The following is a 23,694-nucleotide window of genomic DNA, read 5'->3' on the forward strand; positions in this document are numbered from 1 at the left end:
TGTCACTTAGCTTATTGAAAAAGCCGTGGCGTTTGGATGATCGTTGCCGCCTCTTCATTGTATTCCAGGTACAGCACCATACAGTATGTAGTGGCGGTATTATTGTATCTTGACGCCACCGGAAGCTAGGGGTTTGACAGGAGGAACGCCCTCTCACACCCCTAGCTCCCGATAGGCTGTCTTGTCTAAGGTCCTAGCAACAACGTGTGTACTGATTTTTGCCTGCCATGGAGGGTTAGGATTAGGGATAATTGTCCTGTTCTGCTTACATGATTACAAGTAAATGCTTCTATGTTAGACCTGCAACATGGAAGCATTTACAGTTAGTAATGTAAGCAATCCCTAACCGTCCATGGCAGGCAAACGTCAGTACACAGCATGCAGCAATGTGTTGGCCACGACCAGCCACCGCCTTCCATCTCCCCTGGTTAAGCAGTCAGTCCGGACAGAATTGAAAAGGGACAGCGGGTAGGAGCAGCTGCAGCGGGGAACGGCCGGACATCACTGTCGTCCCGGTGCTGCCTCACCATACATGGCATGCCCTGCCGCTGGAGAGAGAAGGACAGTGGCGATCATCAGGACTGCGGAAGGGAACAGAAGCCACACGGACAGTGCCGATCAGTGTGGGGACACAATGACAGCAGCGTTCTACAGCAGCAGCGGGGAAGGTGAGAGAAGGGAGACAGCCAGGGAACACAGAAATGCACCGCTGGGAGGCTGGCAGACTTACTACAGCAGCAGGCGGCCGGAGATAGTCATACAGCCCTTCCAGGACCTGCAGGGCACCCATCTCACCAGCCAATCACGTTCAGGGGGCGTCAGCGGCCTGTCACTGCTCTCTCCAGCTGTACTACATGGTGGCATCAAGGTACCTGTAGTGGCTGTGCCCTGTACAGCAGTGTCGTGGGATATGTTGCACATCGCAAGTTTCAGGATACGATAGGACCAACGGAAATACCAAAAATATACGAGGTTTATTTAAAAATACAGAAATTTAAATAATACCAGTACGAAAGTAAATAAACAACCTGGCTTTCACTCTACGGGTGCCTAATGCCGTCTGCACTAACTCAGTTCTATGAATAATATTCACTGCAGGCAATAAGATAGCAAGGATATTTAGTAAACAGTATTAACGATGCTTTGCAAAGATTAGTTCCTATAACACTGGAGTACAGTTCATCTGATACAATACACAGTCCTTCTGAGCAAGGTTATCACTGCACTAGTATTAGTGTAGTATGTCTCTACTGGAAGTATGGATTGGCCAAGCTAACATACAGTTAACGCCCACCTGTAGCTAAGCCCGGCCAAGCGGTGGAGACATACTACACTGAGGCCTCAGTCACACGGGCGATTTTTCGCGCGATTTGCGGATCGCATAACGGATGCGCTCCAAAAAATCGCGTGACCGAGGCCAGTGTCACGGCTGAAAAAAAACGCTGCTGGCAGCGTTTATCAGCCGAAAGGGCTCGGTCACACAAGCACTGCCTGCTATCCTCTGCCACAGCTGTGGTAGAGAAGAAAGATGTTCGCCCATTGAATTCAATGGAGCCGGCAATTGGCTAAGCACTGTGACCAATCAGAGCCAGCTCTCAGCTGTCATTCAATAGCTGAGAGCTGCCTCTGATTGGTCACAGTGCTCAGCCAATCAGAGGCAGAACTCACTCACCCATTCATATATTCATGAATGGGTGAGTGAGAGCTGCCTCTGATTGGCTGAGGGCTGTGACCAATCAGAGGCAACCCATTCAGCAGGCAGGGATTTTAAATCCCCTCCTGCTCAATACTACAGAAAGCAGTTCAGGAGAACTGCCGGTTGGACGCGGCTGAACTCTGGCAGCTGCAAAAAGGTGAGTATATATATATATATTTTTTTTTATTTTTTACACTTTTTTTGCATGGTTTTCATGCAAGGGGGTTATATTTTAAGCCCTTTTCTGAAAATTAATACAGCGCTTGCCGGCAGCCCATTGCTTTCAATGGAGCCGGCTGTATTGCCGGCTCCATTGACTTCAATGGGAGAACAATCTTTAGTATATGTTCTCAATGGGGTCGGCGCTGCTGCCGCTGACCCCATTGAGCGCATATACAAGGACACCAATTTGCGCAGAACGCAGTTACATGTGTTCTGCGAATCGTTGTGTCATATAATCATCGGCACATCCGCATCAAAAACGGCCATGTGACAGATCCCATTGCTAAGCATTGGGTCTATATATCTGCAGATCGCAAGCGCATCTGCAAATTGGACCAAAAAACGCCCGTGTGACTGAGCCCTAATACCCACTGCACTATTATCCACACAATATAATAAAACACAAATAGCATCTTTACTCCAGGTGCTTGCATTGCTGTATTACTTTTGATGTCCCTATGTAACTAGCTAGCAATGCCCCTTTAATTATTAATTGCTGAAGTGTTTCCCTATACAATAGGCCTTTTGTGAGTCACATATAACCCGTGTTGGAATCGATCTCACTTACAGTTTGTCGCTGAAGCTGAAATAAGTCACCGTCCCAATGCTCCCTAACCATTTTCCGATTGCGCAGACAGTAGCTGAAGCAGCACTAGCAATTATTTTCCTCTCTGCAGATTGTTGCTCCGTCACTCACACAGCATTCTCAATATATTCAAGGGGATCCCGTTGTGTCTTCCCAGATGAAGTACGCTTCTTACACTCAGGGATGTGTCCCACAATGTGGTGCACTACTAGTAGCAGCATCTCTGCTGAGGCCAGCACCCTCAGGCTGTCCCAAAGGCAGCACTTCCAGTAACAGCTGCAGCAAACAATTCCTCATGTAGTCCCATCACTTCATGCTCTCTTGGTCATGTTTGATTTAAACTGTTGCAAAAATTGTTGCAAGGGCCAAGTTGTCACACAAATTGTCTACATTTCAGTTTTTTTTGCCACGTTGATCAGTTAACCCCTGTTTGGGCAGCCCCTACAGCAGCTCAGTACATTCACATGATGTATTAGTGTTATAGTATATATATATACCGTATACAGTATTATAGTATATTATTTCTTCTCTTCTTCCCGCTTACAGCTGCTGGCTTCTTGCTGAAAATAAGGAGAAGCGGTTTGATATCTCCAAGCCGATGCTGTGGTCTTTTCTCCTGCCGGTTGGCCTCATCCTTCTAGCAAATATCGGCATTGTGATAGCAGTTGTGTTCACAATCTCCCAGAGAAAGCAAAAATTACAAAGGTAACGAGCCAGTACAGATATCAGGGGCAGGAGGGGCCCCAGGTGTAGGGCATATCCTGCAGGGCTCAGCCAGGTAGGGGCATCGGGGGCAAATTCGAGTTTACATATCAAAATGGCACCTTTTCTGCTGTATGTTAAAGCATCGTGCACTGTGATGTTCAATGCAGAGACAAAGAGTAACGCTGGGTTTCCATGGGACGGTTTCACTGCAGAAATCTTGCTGTTTGGTCGTAGCGAAAAACCCCGAAATTTCAGCGGGATAAGCGCAAATTCAAAACCCACGGCACTTAGCCGCGGGTTTTGGATCAGCTTTGCCACATGCTTTTCCATTGCGGCCAGCTCTCCTATAGAGAGGAGCGAGGGCGCAATTAAAGAAAATAATAATTTGACATGCTGTGTCCCGGGAATCCGCGCCGCAGTGCCGGCTTTGCTGCGACGGATTATGCGCCCCGCATGGACGAGATTTTTGACAAATCTCGTGTACATGGCTGGCGAATCCTGGGATTAGCGGCCACAAGCTGATTTGCCGCAATGAAAATCCGCAGGGAAATTCCGCAGCAAATCCGCCCTGTGTGAACCCAGACGAAAACATTTGTTGCAAGGTAGAGACTTTTTTACCACAATGGAGTCATACAGGTGATCTACACTTTCTTACCAAACATATTTGGACATCCCTATCAGTGGAATGGATCGTGTCTTATTAGTATGTCACGTGTCCTAAACCATGTTACATGAGATGCCGACCCTTGGAGGCATCAGGCATAGTTTGTGACGGGGACTGCAGACTACTGGATATATGGATTATGCTGCATCACACAAACCATCAAGCACCATGCATGGGCCCGTCTACAATGGTGCAAGGAGCATCATCAGTGGATAGTGGACCAATGGGAGAATGGAGTGACAAATCCGACTACTCCATCTTCACATCAGACAGATGCCCTTGGGTGTGGAGGATCCTGGGGAACGCCTTCTGCCCGAGTGAATTGTGCCAAAAGTTAAGTACAGCGGAGGTTCTGCTATGGTCTGGGGATGTGTTACGTGGCATGATCTCGGTCCGTTGGTTGTAGTGACAAGAACCATGAACACAGAGGTGGACCCTGACATTCTAGACAATAATGTGCTGCTGACAATGTGACAATACTCTTGGAATGGTCGGCCATACTTCCAACAAGACAACGCGCCTTGTCACAAATCCAGCTCTGTTTTACGTGGGTTTGAGGATATGGATCTTACATGATTAGACTGGCCTCATAGAGTCCCAACCTGAACATCTTTGGGATGAATTGGAATGTTGGGTCAAGAAATAGGAACAGCGTCCATCTTCTATAAGAGAACTCGTCAGACGTTTGCAGGATGAATGGAGGGAAATACCAGCTGAAGTGTATAAGATGTTAGTAGAAAGTATCCAGTGTCATTAGGGCCAAAGAAGCCCCACTGAGTATTAAAATTTGAAAATAAATGCTTTTGGTTTTTGCTCAGGTGTTCAATTACTTTGGTAGGCTAGTGTATGCTACTGTATATCCTACTTCTCAACCTGCTGTCGGAGGTACTGTGTACAGTAGGTCAGAATATTAAACGGGGCCTAACTACACCCCAAGGAGCTGGACCATAGTTGTTAGCGTTTCTTATTGTTACCCATCATTATAGTCACTTTGTGTCTTGTATCTAGAACAAGAAGATTATCTTTTCTGAAGAAGACCTTGGCCACATTCTCGGTTATGTCTCTCCTGGGAGTCACCTGGATCGTTGGCTATCTGATGCTCATTGAGACGGATGACAATACTCATTTAATTTTCAGCTTTGTGTTTTGCATATGCTGCTCAACTCAGGTAAATGACTTACGTCTATAGTAGATAGGTGGTATATTTGTAGAATATGCCATTACTGACTGATTGGTGAGGTCCAACTGTGACCATCCTCAGAGTGAAGGATCTGCAGTAGAGATGAGCGAGCATACTCGCTAAGGGCAATTGCTCGAGCGAGCATTGCCCTTAGCGAGTACCTGCCCGCTCGAGAGAAAAGGTTTGGCTGCCGGCGCGGGTAACAGGTGAGTTGCGGCAGTGAGCAGGGGGAGCGGGGGGGGGGGGGGGGAGAGAGGGAGAGAGAGATCCCCCCTCCGTTCCTCCCTGCTCTTCCCTGCAGCTCCCTGCCCGCCACCGGCAGCCGAACCTTTTCTCTCGAGCGGGCAGGTACTCGCTAAGGACAATGCTCGCTCGAGCAATTGCCCTTAGCGAGTATGCTCGCTCATCACTAATCTGCAGCACTAGTATCTCCCTGCATGATGTGTAGCCAGGAGCGCCACCCTGCAATCAATGAGGTAATAACATTTACAGGGAACGTATCGGATATAGTTTTTTTTAACTAATTAGAACCAAAAAATGGAAACCTTTTGCATTTAACTAATCAGTTTTTGTCATTTAAGATTCTTTTATTCTATTGTCTGAGCCACAGTTAGCATTTAGAGCTATGCTTTACAGCAGCCTCATGATCTACAGATCCCATGGACAGAAGGGGACCCCCTATGAGAAGTGGAGTGTTTTTGGCATGCTTTGTGGTCTGTGCAGGGAGGGGAGGAGGTAAGCTGTGACTATCACCTATATATGGGAGATTATTGTGGGCATGCTCTGTGACCCACACAGGCCAGGAGGTATACTGTTTGCATAATTTATTGTCTTCTATGGGAGAGTGTTGTGGGTATACTCAATGACCTGTGCAGAAAAGGAAAGGAGGTGAGCTGGACCATCACCTTTTGACTTTTATGGTGCAGTGTTGTGGGCATGCTCTGTGACCTGTGAAGGAAGGGAGAGGAGATAAGCCATGACCAGCACTTCCAAACGTCTGTGGGAGAATAATGTGGGCATTCTCTGTGACATGTGCAGGGAGAGGAGGAGGTGAGCTGTGGCATCACCTATTGTGAATGGTGGATCCTGTGTTATCTATATATGTGTCACCTCTCATTCTCATCACAGGCAGGTTTACAATGAGATGACAGCTGAGAAGTTTTCTCTACAGAACAGGAAGTGTCAGCTTAGTGGTCGGGGTAAGAACTGTAGAATTTTAGGATTTTTTTTTGAATATAGACTGACATCGAAAAAAAAATAAAAAAATCTTCAGAAGTTAAAAAAATATATATTTATTTACCCTAAAAATGGGATTTTCATAATAGGTAATCTTCTGATGTCACATTCCCTTTAATAACCACTGGTAACTAGAGATGAGCGAACGTACTCGTAATGAGTACTTACACACCCGAGTACCGCCATTTTCGAGTACTTCAGTACTCGGGCGTAAAGATTCGGGGGGCGCCGGGGGGCGGGGAGAGGCGCAGCGGTGCGGGGGGGAGCAGCGGGGAACAGGGGGGAGCCCTCTCTCTCTCCCTCTCCCCCCCACTCCCCACTGCTACCCCCCGTGCCGCCACGGCGCCCCCCGAATCTTTACGCGCGAGTACCGCTGTACTCGAAAATGGCGGTGCTCGGGTGCGTAAGTACTCGTAACGAGTACGTTCGCTCATCTCTACTGGTAACCTGATATTTTTTGCCTGTGCCACTGTAATAAATCAACTTTTTCGTTTTGACGATTTTTGAAATTAAACTTTTCATGTCATGATCTATATTAAAAGTAAAATCTTGACATTTTTGCACTTAACACTCTGGACGCTCGGCCTCATTACAGGCTGACACTTCAGTAAAAGGTAAATACCTATCTATAGGTGACACAGGATCCAGTATCCACAATAGCTGATGGTCACAGTTCACCTCCTCCTCTTTCTCTTTATATAAGTCACAGAGCATGCCCACAACAATCTCCAATGGAAATCAATAGCTGATGGTCACAGCTCACCTCTGCTTCCTCCCTGCACAGCTCACAGAGCATACCCACAACACTCCCCAATAGAACTCTATAGGTAATGTCACATCTCACCTCCTCCACCTCTCTGCATAGGTAGCAAAGCATGCCCACAACACTGTCCCATAGAAGTCTATGAGTCACCTCCCGACTACAAGTTTATGTGGCCCAGGAGGCTGCTGTGAAACATATCTCTAAATGCAATTAACTGCAGCTTAGCCAAGATGGCCGCCCCCCCCCCCCAAAAAAAATAGAATAAAAAAATCTACAATCAGAAAATAAAAACAGATTAGAAAACGGAATATGTGGGTCTATTTATTCACTATCTTTGATAGCAGTATTTAGATTAGTGGATGCCCCCTTAGACTGCACTGCTCCCCTTGTGGGGAATTGATCATGGAAGCTCCTGCTGATGGAAATCCTGGTAGTCAGCAGCTGTGGCAGATGGGAGCTTCCTGTGCTTACATATATACAATGCAGAAGAAATGTAGTATTGCATCTGTATGGATGGCCATGTACTACAGTCTGCCAGGAGAAGTTCTCTTGTGCAGTTGTATTTTGCTTGGGCTTTAAAAAAGGTGTGGGGATTCCCAAATTGGGGAATCCCTCCTTTATGACATCTATCTGCCATATGGGGATGGCTGGTCCGGATGGGAAAACCCTGAAGGCTTCACTTCATTGCTCATATCGGCTGCACTTTACAGCCGCCCTGTAACGCTCTTCTTTTCTCTCCAGGGAGTTCAGATCTTTGTATTCTACACTCTACGGTCTCCCCTATTTTTAAAGAAAGTGGTCGTCATCATTCGCAAGTTTCATTCATGCAGGGTATACATGCATTCAGAGAAGTACTGGGTCAACCAGATTCGAGCACGGACAACAAGAAGATACCATGAAAGATTTAGAAACATGTCAGACTCGACTGTGGATTTAGTTCCTGACGAAGCGGAGAGCAACAACTGAAAAGTTCTTGCGTCGCACATAAGTTTGTGAATATACTTATGTACTCTGTCAGTGACCGTCAAGTCATAAATGTGTATTGTCTTGGCCGCTGTGATATCTAATGGAATACATGAATGTGGTGGCAAGATAGTAACCAGAAAAAATCTCGCTATGATTTGTACCAAGACTATCAATCAGCCAATCAGATAGAGGCAGGTTATGATCACTTACTGTGTAGCTTGTTGGGCCAACGTAAGCCAATATCCATACATTGTAATGTCCAACTTCACATGACTATATTATAAGTAGGAGCCCGTGCCGACTGAAAACATGTGTATTTGTCTCCATGTCACAGTTCTGGTGCTTTTATGGAAATTTGCCTAATCCGACATGCTTTTTGACAGTTTGAGCTCAAGCAGTACTGAGCTGTACCGCCTCTGTGTACATACATGGATATAATGTACTCTATATATCAGTTCATTATAAATCTGAGTAACCATATTAGTGCACATAGGGAGATAAATCTTGTCCCTGACTCCAGTGCGGCCTGTGGTCACTTCTATTATTCCCAATTTCCTTGCATCAAGTCTAGTCTAGTTTGAGCCCAAGCTCAAAAAATAAATAAAGGATATGGACATCTTTGCATTATTATTTTTACTGTTCATTTGCTTTCTAAATGTACAAATTATGCAGTTTACTGAAAATGTTGAGAAATAGTTTGTGTAACTCCTCACAGCTGGTTGTCCTGCTGCCTTTGATAGACTGTAGGTTGGACAGCATACTGTTATTGGCTTTTTCATCTCTCTCATGTCCCCCTCTATTCACTCAGAATTAGAGATAACAGCAGGGATGGGGAAGAGGTTTTACTTAGAAAATCTGAGTGTGGAGAGGGGATAGCATCCAAGTCTTCAGGAAAGGCAGATTACACATTATGTATTTTATCAGAGTGTATGTAGAGAGGAAGTCTGCAGATGAAGGGGAACTGATCACACAGGCTGTGTATGAGTGTAGAGAGAAAGGAGAGCACCCATGAACCCATGGAAGACCCTCCTCAGTACCAGTGTCTGTCAGCACAAGAGAGAAGTGATCCCTCTTGACCAATTAGTAGTGCATTTGGAAAGTCTTCAGACCCTTCCACGTTTTTAACATTTTGTTAGGTCGTGACAATTAAAAAAAAAAAATCTAATTTTTCCCCATCATTCTGCACTCAATACCCCATAATGACAAAGTAAAAATAGAATGTTTTACATTTTTTTAATAAATTTACAAAGATTTCTAACATTTTGCATTGACATAAATATTCACACCCTGGACTCAGTACTTAGTTGAAACACCTTTGGCAATGATTACAGCCTCCAGTCTTCTTGGGTATGAGGCCACAAGGTTGCCCACTTGGATTTGGGGATTTTCTGCCATTCTTCTCTACAGATCCTCTCCAGCTCCATCAGGTTAGATGGGGGCCGTCTGTGGACAGCTGTTTTTAAATCTCTCCAGAAAAGTTAGATAAATTGTGTTCAAGTCAGGGCTCTGTCTGGGCCACTTAAGGACTTTCAGAGTTGTCCCTAAGCCACCCCTGTGTTGTCTTGGCTGTGTGCTTAGGGTCAATGTCTTGTTGGAAGGTGTACCTTCTTCTCAGTCTGAGGTCCCTTATGTTCTGGATCAGGGTGTCATTAAGAATATCTCTGTACTTTGTTCCATTCAGCCTTCCATCAACTCTGACCGGTCTCCCTGTCCTCCAGCACGAAGCTGCCACGACCAGGCCTCACTGTAGGGATGGTATTGGGTAGGTGATGAGCGGCACCTGGTTTCCTCGACACATAACACTTACAACGAAGGCCAAAAAGTTTAATCTTGGTTTCATCAGAGCAGAGAATCTTGTTTCTCACATTTCGAGAGTCCTTTAGGTGCTTTTTGGTAAACTCCAGGTGGCTTTCATGTGTCTTTTACTGAGGAGAGGCTTCTTTCTGTCCGCTCTGCTATAAAGCCCAGATTGGTGGTGTGCTGCAATGATGGTTGATCTTCTGGAAGTTTCTCCCATCTGCACACAGGGACTTTGGAGCTCAGCCAGATTGTCCATTGAGTTATTGGCACCTCTCTTACCAAGGACCTTCTCCCCTGATTACTTAGTTTGGTGAATTCAATGCAATAAAGATGTCAGGGAGGCGTTACTTGTACTGGCTTGGAGCTATATATTCTCCTTATAATTACTCTAATTATGAATTAGAGTACTAAGATAGATGAGTAGATAAATAAATCAATAGAACTCACCCGGTGTCTGGCGAGCACCCCTGTTAAGAGGTCTCACCAGCACCTCCACATCCTCGTCGGCTTTAAAATAATCTGGCGTGTCCTTACGGCTGCTGGGCTCCTGTGTCCTGCTGGCTAGCAGGACCCACTTAAAGAAACTTCGTATAAGAACTCCGTAAAAAGAAAAGGCCCGCGCTCTTTGGGACTTGAACACCAGAGTCAGGCTATGGACACCACTAATTTCAAAGCTTTATTCTAAAAAATCCTCTGTGCAACGCGTTTCATCGTTATACACAACGACTTTGTCAAGCACAAAGTCTTCCATTTAAGAATTATGGAGGCCGCTGGGCTCTTAGGAACTCTCAGTGCAGCAGAAATCATGACTTGGCTTTGGATCTGATATGCATTTTATCTCTTTTGAAATTATGTGCAATCGACTGAATTTATAACAGGTGACTCTAATCAAGGTGTACAAACATCTCAAAAATAATCAAGAGAATTAGGAGGTCCCCAGAGATAAATTTCAAGCATCATACCAAAGGGTCTGAACACTTATGTCAATGCAAAATGTTAGATTTTAATTTTTTTTAAATGTACAAAGATTTCTGTTTCCACTTTGTCATTTTGGGGATATTGAGTGCAGAATGATGGGGGAAAAGGTGATTTTTTAAAAAAGTTGCACAAGGCCATGACATAATAAAATATAAAAAAGTGAAAGGGTCTGAAAACATTCCAAATGCACTGTAAGGAGACGTCAGTACAAGAGTGATGCTGTGATGATACATGACAGCTAGTGAAGGCAGCAGCATCCTGGACCCACTGACCCCACATTCAGCATATATTACTGTAGGGACACGTCCACATGACAAAAAGTCTGAAATGAGAAGCAGATGTCAAACTGCGTATCAGGAGGTCTGAAAATGAATGAATGAATGAAAATTGCTGCCTGAAACTTTAGTGCAAGTATTTTTTTTAACTCAAAGTAACGACTAATATATGGAAAAATCTTTCTGTCTGCACTGTAGGAGCCATATAGGTGATAAAAGCATGGCATACAGCAGTCGCCCTCGGCATTTGGCTGACTTGTCAGATACTGTAGTGACACCAGCTCTGGTGACATGCCCCATCTGACTCCGTATAATGGAGCTATTCTCGCATAGAAACATAGGGAGCTTATCTCTATAGTATGGTGCTGTATGTTGGCACTAACCCTGTATGGAAGCACTACAGAGCAGCATACAGAGTGCATATGGCATCTCCCAATCAATACTACATCACCCGCAGACTGACAGATCCACTTTAACTTCTTATTCTTTCCTTAAATTAAATTCAAGGGAGCCGGGAGATAAGCCCAATTCTTTTAACATCAGGTTTCAAGTTTCTGAGGCTTGGCATGAAGTCTTGTTGTTTTTTTTTTGTCTTTCTGAACCTCTTGAGTTTGCCGAAACTGTGAATTTTTTGGGCATTCACACCACGCCCCCACTTCTTCAAAAAGTGGGCGAGGCCTGGCTTTAGGTGGCATGGCCACGCAGCTGGTGTGGGTTTCCATCTGGCCCACAAGAATGCCACCAGATGAGACATGCATTAGGAAGCTTGTGCCTCTTAATACACGGGTCACTTGTAGCCAAGTGAACACTTTACTTAGATCAGAGTATTAAACGCCGGTCTAAGGCCTCATGTCCACGGGGAAAATCAAATCTGCTCCGGATTTGTAACGCGGATTTGGGCCGCGGATGCAGTGCGGATGAGCTTAAAATAGTATTTTATTGCATGCGGATGACACGCGGATGCGTTTTTTTTCACGCGTGTATGCACGCGGATGGCATTTTTGCATCTGCGCGTGAAAAAGAATGCAAGGCCACTGAAAAAGAAGCCAAACTTGTAATCCGCATGCAGATTTCACGCACCCAAATAAATGGCATTTAACACCCGCAGCGGATTTCCCGCACCCCATAGAGATCAATGGGGCCATCCGGAGCGTGATCCGCACCTAAATGGAGCATGTCCATTTTTTTTCATGCTCCATGATTTTTCTAATTCACATTTATTGACCATCCGCGGGTATTTAGCTACCCGCGGGTGGTCAATGCATTCCTATGGGGCGCGGATCCGCGCGCGGGTGATCCGCTGCGGATTTTAATTATTATTTTCCCCGTGGACATGAGGCCTAAGTCAATAGGGCCGTTGAGTTTTCTTTTAATATATTGAGGCCGATTTACTAATCCTGTGTAATAGTTTTGCAGTGCAAATTTAGATTAAACAGTCTTAAAACGTGCCAGTTTATCACAGTGGCTCATGTTGGATAATAAAGCTGCCAAATCCTTAGACTGTCTAGTCTGCGTCTTGATCTGATTACTGTGTGTCAGAACCACGATCTGCTTAATGCATCTTGAAGACGTGATCCACCTAGTGTGTGCCAGAGCCTCCCTCTACCTAATAAGTTCCTGAACCACGATTTGCTTGATGTGTACCACAATCAAGATGTTCCTAGACTATGATCTGCCTAATGTGTGCCAGGACCATCACCTGCCTAATGTGTGCCGGAACCGTGATCTGTCTAATGTGTGCAAGAACCACAATGTCTGATGTGTGCCAGAACCAGGATCTGACTAATGTGTACCACAATCAAGATGTTCCTAGACTATGATCTGCCTAATGTGTGCCGGAGCCGCCATCTACCTAATGAGTTCCTGAACCGTGATCTGTCTAATGTCTGCAAGAACCACAATGTCTGGTGTGTGCCAGAACCAGGATCTGACTAATGTATACCACAACCAAGATGTGCCTAGACTATGATGTGCCGAATGTGTGCCAGAACCAAAATGTGTCTAATGTATGCCAGAACCATGATCTGTCTAATGTGTTGCAAGACCACGATCTGCCTGATGTATGCCAAGACCACAATCTGCCTAATATGTGCCAAGACCACAATCTGCCTAATATGTGCCAAGACCACAATCTGCCTGATATGTGCCAAGACCACAATCTGCCTGATATGTGCCAGAGCAATGATTTGCGAACAGTTCCTAGAACCACGACCTACCTTACGGGTGCCAGAGCCATGATCTTCATGCATGGTGATGTCGTGATCAGCCTAATGTGTGCTGGAGTTGCTATCTACCTAATAAGTTCTCGAACCAGGATCTGCCTGATGTGTGCCAGAACCACGATATACCTGATGTGTGCCAGGACCACGATCTGCCTGATGTGTGCCAGGACCACGATCTGCCTGATGTGTGCCAGGACCACGATCTGCCTGATGTGTGCCAGGACCACGATCTGCCTGATGTGTGCCAGGACCACGATCTGCCTGATGTGTGCCAGGACCACGATCTGCCTGATGTGTGCCAGGACCACGATCTCCCTCATGTGTGCCAGGACCACGATCTCCCTCATGTGTGCCAGAACCACGATATACCTGATGTGTGCCAGGACCACGATCTGCCTAACGTGTGCCAGGACCACGATCTGCCTGATGTGTGCCAGGACCACGATCTGCCTGATGTGTGCCAGGACCACGATCTGCCTGATGTGTGCCAGGACCACGATCTGCCTGATGTGTGCCAGGACCACGATCTGCCTGATGTGTGCCAGGACCACGATCTGCCTGATGTGTGCCAGGACCACGATCTGCCTGATGTGTGCCAGGACCACGATCTCCCTCATGTGTGCCAGGACCACGATCTCCCTCATGTGTGCCAGGACCACGATCTCCCTCATGTGTGCCAGGACCACGATCTCCCTCATGTGTGCCAGGACCACGATCTGCCTGATGTGTGCCAGGACCACGATCTGCCTCATGTGTGCCAGGACCACGATCTGCCTGATGTGTGCCAGGACCACGATCTGCCTGATGTGTGCCAGGACCACGATCTGCCTGATGTGTGCCAGGACCACGATCTGCCTGATGTGTGCCAGGACCACGATCTGCCTGATGTGTGCCAGGACCACGATCTGCCTGATGTGTGCCAGGACCACGATCTGCCTCATGTGTGCCAGGACCACGATCTGCCTGATGTGTGCCAGGACCACGATCTGCCTCATGTGTGCCAGGACCACGATCTGCCTGATGTGTGCCAGGACCACGATCTCCCTCATGTGTGCCAGGACCACGATCTCCCTCATGTGTGCCAGGACCACGATCTCCCTCATGTGTGCCAGGACCACGATCTCCCTCATGTGTGCCAGAACCACGATATACCTGATGTGTGCCAGGACCACGATCTGCCTGATGTGTGCCAGGACCACGATCTGCCTGATGTGTGCCAGGACCACGATCTGCCTGATGTGTGCCAGGACCACGATCTGCCTGATGTGTGCCAGGACCACGATCTGCCTCATGTGTGCCAGGACCACGATCTGCCTCATGTGTGCCAGGACCACGATCTGCCTCATGTGTGCCAGGACCACGATCTGCCTCATGTGTGCCAGGACCACGATCTGCCTCATGTGTGCCAGGACCACGATCTGCCTCATGTGTGCCAGGACCACGATCTGCCTCATGTGTGCCAGGACCACGATCTGCCTCATGTGTGCCAGGACCACGATCTGCCTCATGTGTGCCAGGACCACGATCTGCCTCATGTGTGCCAGGACCACGATCTCCCTCATGTGTGCCAGGACCACGATCTCCCTCATGTGTGCCAGGACCACGATCTCCCTCATGTGTGCCAGGACCACGATCTGCCTCATGTGTGCCAGGACCACGATCTGCCTGATGTGTGCCAGGACCACGATCTGCCTGATGTGTGCCAGGACCACGATCTGCCTGATGTGTGCCAGGACCACGATCTGCCTGATGTGTGCCAGGACCACGATCTGCCTGATGTGTGCCAGGACCACGATCTGCCTGATGTGTGCCAGGACCACGATCTCCCTCATGTGTGCCAGGACCACGATCTCCCTCATGTGTGCCAGGACCACGATCTCCCTCATGTGTGCCAGGACCACGATCTCCCTCATGTGTGCCAGGACCACGATCTCCCTCATGTGTGCCAGGACCACGATCTCCCTCATGTGTGCCAGGACCACAATGTGACTAACGGGTGCCAGAGCCATGATCTGCTTCATGCATGCTGCAGTCGTGATCAGCCTAATATGTGTCGGAGCCGCTATCTACCTAATGAGTTCCCGAACCGTGATCTGCCTACAGTTTGTACTGCTTGTACTGTACATACAATGTAGGTCAGCCGGTAACCTTCATGCTTGTATGAGTTTAGCCCAGCAGGAAATCCAGCCTTGCAGGTACTCACTACATAATGATATCTGGCAGTCGCTCTGGGTGTGGTAACTCCAACAATGCAGAACGCTACCGCCGAAAGCTCTCACCACCATTGTGAGACCGCGCAGCATATTAAAGAGACAGGACATGGCGAAGGAAAGAGTAAAGGCTTCTGAAGCAGGTGAGAAGAAGGCGCGTTGTAGAATTACTGAGACTTTGTCTTTTTGCAGCATCCTTATGTCACGTAAATTGGAATAAGATGCATAGGTATAGGCAAAAAGTGTGATGACAACTATGCTGCTGATGACTGCTGCACAATATCAGGTATCCAGCAGAGACATAACTGAAATCTCCTGAACCCCAATACAGACCCACATGCACCATTTATAAAATTGGGGTATTCTGAAGTGGCACACAGGCCTTTGGACCCCTAGGGCACCAGGGCCCTGGTGGGACTGCTAAACCTGCACTCCTGATATCTACTATAATAGAAAAATAATTTGCAGAACTTCTGCAAACAAAATACAGATTGGTTGAGTGTGCGGCACGTGAGGTCTGTCACTTCCACTTCTCTTGACAACTTCCTATTTTTTTCCACCAGGTTGGCTGTTTAGTTGCACAGTCAATTTTAAAAGCAGCATCTAAATAGTTAATTGCCTTGATTGGCTCTAAATCCAATCACAGCAGTGGCTGTCAGCTGTCAAAACAGTTGATAGCCGCTGGGTGTGGAATGGATTCAGCGGCTGATCCCGCTGCATACACCCTTCGCAACCTGCATTTACGTAGTGTAGTAGGGAAGGGGTTCAAAGGTTTTTCGGGGTCTGCACATAGGTTGTGTGACCAATAGACATGAAGCCATATTCTGAAGATACATCACCAATATTTTAGTCCCCTTTATGCATATATATATATTTTTTTTTTTTAAAGAAAGAAGAGATGATCCGCTCTCATGCAAGTCCTGTCCTACCACATGGTGACCAGCAGATGGCAGCATTGTAACATGATCCTTCTGTCTTTTAGGAGCTTAGAAACTTTCTTCTCCATCAATTAAAAGTATATCTGCACTTTCTAAAAACCATTTGACATGTCATAGGGACATATCAAAAGTTTTGATTACTGCTGGTTCAGCTGCTGAGACCCCCACCGATCACTCGAATGAGGGAGCTGAAGCGCTCTCACTGCTTACAACTTGAATATAGGCTGAATAGAATGTCTATGGGCCCGTCTTCAGCTAGCAAACAGTGACAGCGCTTGGACAAATGCTTTAGCTGGTTCATTCTAGCAATCAGTGGAGGTCTTCGCAGTCGGACCCTCAATAATCAAAACTTTGACATAACCTTTTGATATGTTAAAAGTTTTTAAAAAGTGCCGTTATACTTCGCAAACTCGCCTATTTTCAGATAAATCCAGATAATACCAGCAACATTAGTCACTGCGATCACAATGCAATTTTTTTAAACATTTTGGGACACATTTATCAGAGACCGGTCTTTATACACTGGTCTTCGATAAGTGACGGTGGAGTAACATGCGCCACATATAATAATAGGCTTGCACCTCTTTATTACATTTGTCACATCTTGGACCGGCTGTACGCCACCTGCTAAATTCTACGGCAGGTAGAAGCATAGATTTGCGCATTAATATATGCAAGTTTCTGACATAAATTAGAGTGAAGTCGATGCGCCCCATGTGGGTCTCGCCCCTCCTACTTATCCCCACACTTTTATTTTACAGAAGTTGTGAGGGTGGCATAAAAAATGCTGAAAACTTCCACATTTCTCTGCAAATTTGCAACTTTTTAACACCAAAATTCTGGCATAAATTTGATTAGGAATCCCCCCCCCCCCCCCCTTTGTACTTTGATTCAGATAAAGTTTTCGATAACTTCAACACCATAATGAAAAATGTTAGAAATACACAACAGAGCAGGGTCCTGTACGGACGTGGAAGTAGTGGAAAGAGGACAACTTAAAGCAAAGTGCTTTACAGACCATCAAAAGTTGGAAATGTTCCAGACCATCAGTAATGTGCCAGAGATCCGTATGAGAGCCTAAACGGAACCAGTCAGCATGTTTGAACCCCATAAACTACATTATGAGGCTCAAAGGTGATGAAATGCGGAGTCCAGGGAACTGTGTTTCATATTCACCCAAGGCCGCCTGCAGATGGGCGGAAATTCCGCGACGGGATTTCCCGCGGAATTTCCGCCCTTGGAAGCTGCCATAGGATTGCTTTAGCAAACGCAATCCTAGGCAGACGGCTGCGGTTTGTACGCGCAAAATCTCGGCGGCAAACAAACCGCAGCATGTTCTATTTCTCGAGCCCCGCACAGAAACGTCAGTGCCCAGCCGCCGGCTCCGGTCTGCGCATGCGCCGGCTGCCCGGCAAGCGGGCACATCAAACAGCCAGAGCCGCGAGTGAGTACGCGCTGCTCGCTGCAGGCGCTCGGGTCGGGTTCCGCGGCAAGAATCCTCGCAGCCTGATCCGACCCGCCCGTCTGCAGGCGGCCTAAGAGAAACCAAGTAATCTTGTAGATATGATACCTTTTAATGGCTAACAAAAATACATGATGTTACAGTGAGCTTTCAGGATATCACCCCCTTCGTCAGGCTAATGAATGAAACTAGTTTGGATTGCACATAATTATAACATACAGATGCATCCAAACTAATGTTATTCATTAGCCTGACAAAGGGGGTGATATCCCAAAAGCTCGCTGTAACATCATGTATTTTTGTTAGCCATTAAAAAGGTATCATATCTACAATGTTATTTGGTGTCTCTTACTGAGAACAATCACACTTTACTGGCTAACGCCGTACCAAACCTTTTTTTCATATTCCTCTCGCGCCCCGTTGTAGTGCTGTGTCCCCACGAAATCAGCGTGTGCATACATCTCCTATAGAGATTAATGGGAGATGCCCACACACACAAAGCATCAAGCTGCTGGCGCACAGGGATACAGAACGGGGCGCCGGGTGAGTATGATACAAAGCTCCCAGGACTGCGCATTCCATCACCTTAGGGTCAATTTAAGGATGCTTTAAAATGTTGCACCACAATCCACAGGTCTTACACTGATTTGCTGCAGAATTCTGCAGAGATGTAAGACATGCAGATTTTGGTGCGAACTTGTCTGTGGCGGAAAATCCTTCTATTCCCCATAAGATAATAATTGATGGAGTATATCTCTTTTAACTCTACAGACAGAAGTCATGCACTACCCTTCAGGCCCCGTGCTTGGTACACAGTGGGGCAGCGGTTTCTCCTTGTACGCTCCCTTAAGACCACATTACAGATATCTTCCATACTGTGTCTTAATTCTATGCTATATGCTGTTCTCATGGCTGAGGGGTGCTAGAAGATTAGAAAAAAAAAAAGGGGGTTTTCAAAATTTTTTCCCCAGAAACAGCGCCACTGTAGCCAGTGGCAGTGTCTAGTATTGCACTTGGCTGCAGTAAATCTTATACAGTTGTATGCTTTTGCATATTATGATTTTGTCACTTATAGCCACGCTTTATGTGATATAACAGAGGGATATCTACAACTCTGACATAGTTTACCCCGCATACTGTAAAAGAACTTGGTGCCTGCATCCTCCACTAATTGAATGGTGTCTGCACACCGAGACTAAATCCAGGTCATCCAACCTGTAGAGCGCAGTGTCTGGGGACATTTCTCGGAGACGTTCCTGTTCCTTGAGCTGTGTGCTGTTTACTTTCATGTCTTCTATCACCTACCAGATTTCTATTCATTGCAGCCTCACAATAGACGTTTGTTCTCTTTTTGATTTAGGTCATATCGGCAAGCAGTGAGTCACGCACCAATTGCCGTCACCTGGTACGCTGTTTGAGTGAGGCGTTTTAAGCCGCGCTGTCTGTCTAGTTTCTATACACTCATTGTCAATACAATCCCTCGCCTAGAAGTTGTCAGAGGCGAATAAAACTTTCTCTGTGATTTGTAACATTGTTATAAGCGATTCCAATATCAGAGCAAAAGGAGTACATATTTGTGGCGAACTGGCCCCTTGTAGGGAGGCTCTGTACCCTGTTGTACCGCCTTTAGCTTGGATACAAGATGTAATACAGGCAGGCATGGAGGCTCTAGTACCCTGTTGTACCGCCTCTAGCTTGGATACAAGATGTGATACGGTCAGGCATGGAGGCTCTAGTACCCTGTTGTACCGCCCCTATCTTGGATACAAGATGTGATACAGGTGGGCATGGAGGCTCTAGTACCCTGTTGTACCACCTCTAGCTTGGATACAAGATGTGATACGGGCAGGTATGGAGGCTTTAGTACCCTGTTGTACTGCCTCTAGCTTGGATACAAGATGTGATACGGGCGGGCAGGGCGGCTCTAGTACCCTGTTGTACCGCCTTTTACTTGGCTACAAGATGCGATATGGGTGGCATGGAGACTCTAGTACCCTGTTGTACCGCCTCTAGCTTGGATACAAGCTGTGATCCGAGCGGTCATGGTGGTTCTAGTACGCTGTTGGGCCATCTCTAGCTTGCACGTAAGATTTGATCCAAGCAGGCATGGAGGCTCTAGTACCCTGTTGTACCACCCCTAGCTTGGATACAAGATGTGATACAGATGGACATGGAGGCTCCAGTTCCCTGTTATACCACCTCTAGCTTGGATAGAAGATGTGATCTGGGCAGGCATGGAGGCTCTAGTATCCTGTTGTACTGCCTCCAGCTTGGATACAAGATGTGATATGGGTGGGTATGGAACCTCTGTTACCCTGTTGGGTCGGCTCTAGCTTGGATACAAGATGTGATATGAACGAGCACGTAGATTTTAATACACTGTTGGGCCACCTCAAGCTTGGATACTAGATGTGATACGAGCAGGCATGGAGGCTCTAGTACCCTGTTGTACTGCCTTTAGCTTGGATACAAGATGTGATATGGGTGGGTATGGAACCTCTGTTACCCTGTTGGGTCGGCTCTAGCTTGGATACAAGATGTGATATGAACGAGCACGTAGATTTTAATACACTGTTGGGCCACCTCAAGCTTGGATACTAGATGTGATACGAGCAGGCATGGAGGCTCTAGTACCCTGTTGTACTGCCTTTAGCTTGGATACAAGATGTGATATGGGTGGGTATGGAACCTCTGTTACCCTGTTGGGTCGGCTCTAGCTTGGATACAAGATGTGATATGAACGAGCACGTAGATTTTAATACACTGTTGGGCCACCTCAAGCTTGGATACTAGATGTGATACGAGCAGGCATGGAGGCTCTAGTACCCTGTTGGGTTGTAATTGTCCCTCATAGTACTTCTAGGTGTGACCGACTGTCGTATGCAATGGCCCCCCTGACCATCACACCAGCAGTAGGGGGCAGTGTGCCGCTTCACAGCAAATGCAGGATTGAGGCTCTCAACCCTTACTTCTCCAGATACAAACATGGCCATCACCAGTGTCCAAACTAAACCTGGATTCATCACTGAAGACAACCCAGTTCCACTTCGTAGCAGCCCAGTTTCATCGTTCATGATACAACTGCAAAGGGAGGAGACCGTGGGTATCAAAGGCCGTACATGTAATGGGTGCCGTGAGACCAAATATCCTTCAGCCAAGCGCCTGGAACTGGTTTCGACAGACACAGCGGCCTGTAATGATGGCGCCATCTGTCTCTGGATGGCAGACAATGAAACAGTTGGAGCTGCTGGCGCTTGTCAGATGATCCTCTCTGCTGGTGGTCTGTTGGGGGTCCTGAACCCGGTTGCCTTCTGTGCATGCTCTCAAGCATCCAGTGGCCCCAACACCTCCTAAGAGTCTGGTCACAAGGGCCCAGACTATTAAGCTACTCTCACACATCAACGCACTGCGATTTTAAATGCGGCCCTTTGTTGTGATTTTATTTTCACTTTCGGCCACAGCTCCCTGCGGCTGACAGCGTGTTTTAGCGCACCCCATCATAGTTGTAGGTGATGAGGTGGGTTAAGCGCACAAATATAGAACAGACTCTGAAAATAGCGGTGCTGGAAAGTGTCGTCAAGCGCATATCTGTGAGGCCCCATTGATTTCAGTGTGAGCGTTATTCTGTGATTAACATGGAAATCAAAACGTCATGTTAATCGCGGTAAAAAGCCCCTGTGCGAGAGAGGCCTAAGAGGTGGCGGCAACCCATCGATACGATCACCCAGCTTCATGCATTTCAATAATACGGACTCTCTTAACTGGATATTCCATTGCATCGTAGAGGCGTCTAGTGCTCAACAAGCTCTACACAAGCCCAAATTATTCTAAGAACCAGAACCAGGAAATAGCTAACGACATTCCTGCTAACGCTTCAGTGGATCGCCAGTGATGCCCACCACACTCATCTGGTCCCCAACAGCCTAGTCTCCATCCCTCCAGTGACTATCTCGCCTCCCACATGCTGGTGTTCCATGACTGTCGGACATCTGTGGTCATTCTCTGCTTGTTCGCTCCTGGTTCTTAGGCTCACCTCAACTTCACAGATGCTGCAGTGGTCTTTGCACCCTACAGCTTCTCCATCTCTTTTTATCCTTCTTTGACACATGGTCAATCAACCTCATTACCTATTTAGATCTGCCAGACTCCTGATGGCTGTCAAGCTCCTGGTCACACCCTTGCAGAAGGATTTGGTTGCACATGCGGCTAACGCCACTCAGCATCTCAGTAGCCTCTGATGCTGCCCTCTGGGTACTTGTTTTGGGCCCGTCCTACAAGACACTGGTGATGCGCTAGCTGCGTAGGGAGCTGGATTTTTTTGGGCTATGTAGAAAAAGAAGAATGAGCCTAAGTAGCAACAGAAGTAAGAACGCTTTCACACGGCCAAGACAAGCGCATGGGAAGTGTGTTGCACGATGCACAAATATGAACCCCATTATTTGAAAGTGGCCATATTTACAAGCGATTTTGTCTTTCATCGCGGCATGTCCCATCTTTGGGCGTTCTCTTGGAACCCCTTGCCCATTGTTTTCAGTGGGGCCGGGGGGGGGGGGGGGGGGGAACAAAAAAACATTGCACTGTGTGCGATGTTTCCTGTTGAAAACATTTGCCAATCCTACTGAAGTGTTGGGAAACATTTTTGACGCAGAAACACCTCACATCAGTGGGTACATCGCATGTTGGCGTGATTTTGCAATGGGCGACAAGGGGGAAGAGGCTTGCACTCTGAACAGTTTCTAAGATGTGGCTGAGGAGCCGTGCCACCGTGGCAATGAGTGCAGCATGCTCTTTGTATCTCACGCACTGTTGAAGGTATACAACAGGATCTAGACCATTAATGGAATTAGGGGACCGTGACGCCAGTGCCTGGATTAAAAACACTTGGTAGCGAAATAAGACTAACACATGCATGTAGGTAAAATCCCAACAGGAAGGACTTACAATAGCGTGAAAAACTTTTGCATTTCAAGCTCTCACAGCAGCTCTTAGTCTGGGCATCCCGCTGGCGAGCTGGTTCATTTTCTCTATACAATTGGCTATATAGGTCCACCAAAAATGCCCTTAGGGCTCTCGTGTGGAGGTTTGTTTTTTCTTTCTTTCAATTTTTAGATTTTGCACACAGCAACAAACTACATTACTTTCAACTGAGCCTCACATATAACGAGCGAGAAGATGCAGCATGACTATCTTGGCGCGTATTAGACTTGCATGCATGCCAGGATAGTGTATGGGGATGGTCTTCATTTTTTTTTTTTAAATTAGGTAAACCGCCATTCTAACTAAGGCCACATGCAGGAGCCCGCAGCGGAATCTGACCCTGTGCCAAGTCTGCATCCTTGCATGCCTGTATTTTCCTGCAGATGATCCGCACAGCTTGCCATCGGACACGCGCAGTACAGAATTTATTTTTTGTTAATTGCTGACGGGACGGACAGCTCCCATTGACTTCAATGGAAGCAGTCTGTGCTCAATCCACAGGAAAATGGAGCATGGTATGATTTTTCATCCGTGATCGGAAACCACAATTGGTTTCCACTCGTGTGCATGAAGAATCATTTTTGCATTGTATTTGCTGTGGAATCCGGAGGCAGTTGCCCGTACCGGATTCCACAATTTAAATCTGCCCATGTAGGTTGACCCGAACCCATCTGAGCATTTAGAACATTAGCCTAAACCAGCAGATCACATCATCTTGTTAGCAAAATTATTTATTGTATTAAACAAGTCTAAAAAAGTTACATACAGGCTTTTAAAAAGTAGTAAGTCATAAATAAGAAGATCTTCCCTGACA

At 46.7% G+C, this 23,694-nt stretch overlaps 1 protein-coding gene across 1 annotated transcript in view; it reads left to right on the plus strand.

Moving 5' to 3' along the window:
- ADGRG7 (adhesion G protein-coupled receptor G7) overlaps window positions 1–8,635 on the plus strand; it is a 48,501-nt gene extending 39,866 nt beyond the window's left edge. Inside the window, exons 14-16 of the mRNA XM_066601517.1 lie at window positions 3,051–3,209; window positions 4,882–5,041; window positions 7,794–8,635. Of these exons, the coding sequence (XP_066457614.1) occupies window positions 3,051–3,209; window positions 4,882–5,041; window positions 7,794–8,018 (544 nt within the window). The 3' untranslated portion in view covers window positions 8,019–8,635. The remainder of the gene's footprint in view (window positions 1–3,050; window positions 3,210–4,881; window positions 5,042–7,793) is intronic.
- The last annotated feature ends 15,059 nt before the right edge of the window (window positions 8,636–23,694 follow it).

This window comes from Eleutherodactylus coqui, chromosome 4 (genome assembly GCF_035609145.1).
Source record: "Eleutherodactylus coqui strain aEleCoq1 chromosome 4, aEleCoq1.hap1, whole genome shotgun sequence".
Taxonomy (NCBI): domain Eukaryota; kingdom Metazoa; phylum Chordata; class Amphibia; order Anura; family Eleutherodactylidae; genus Eleutherodactylus; species Eleutherodactylus coqui.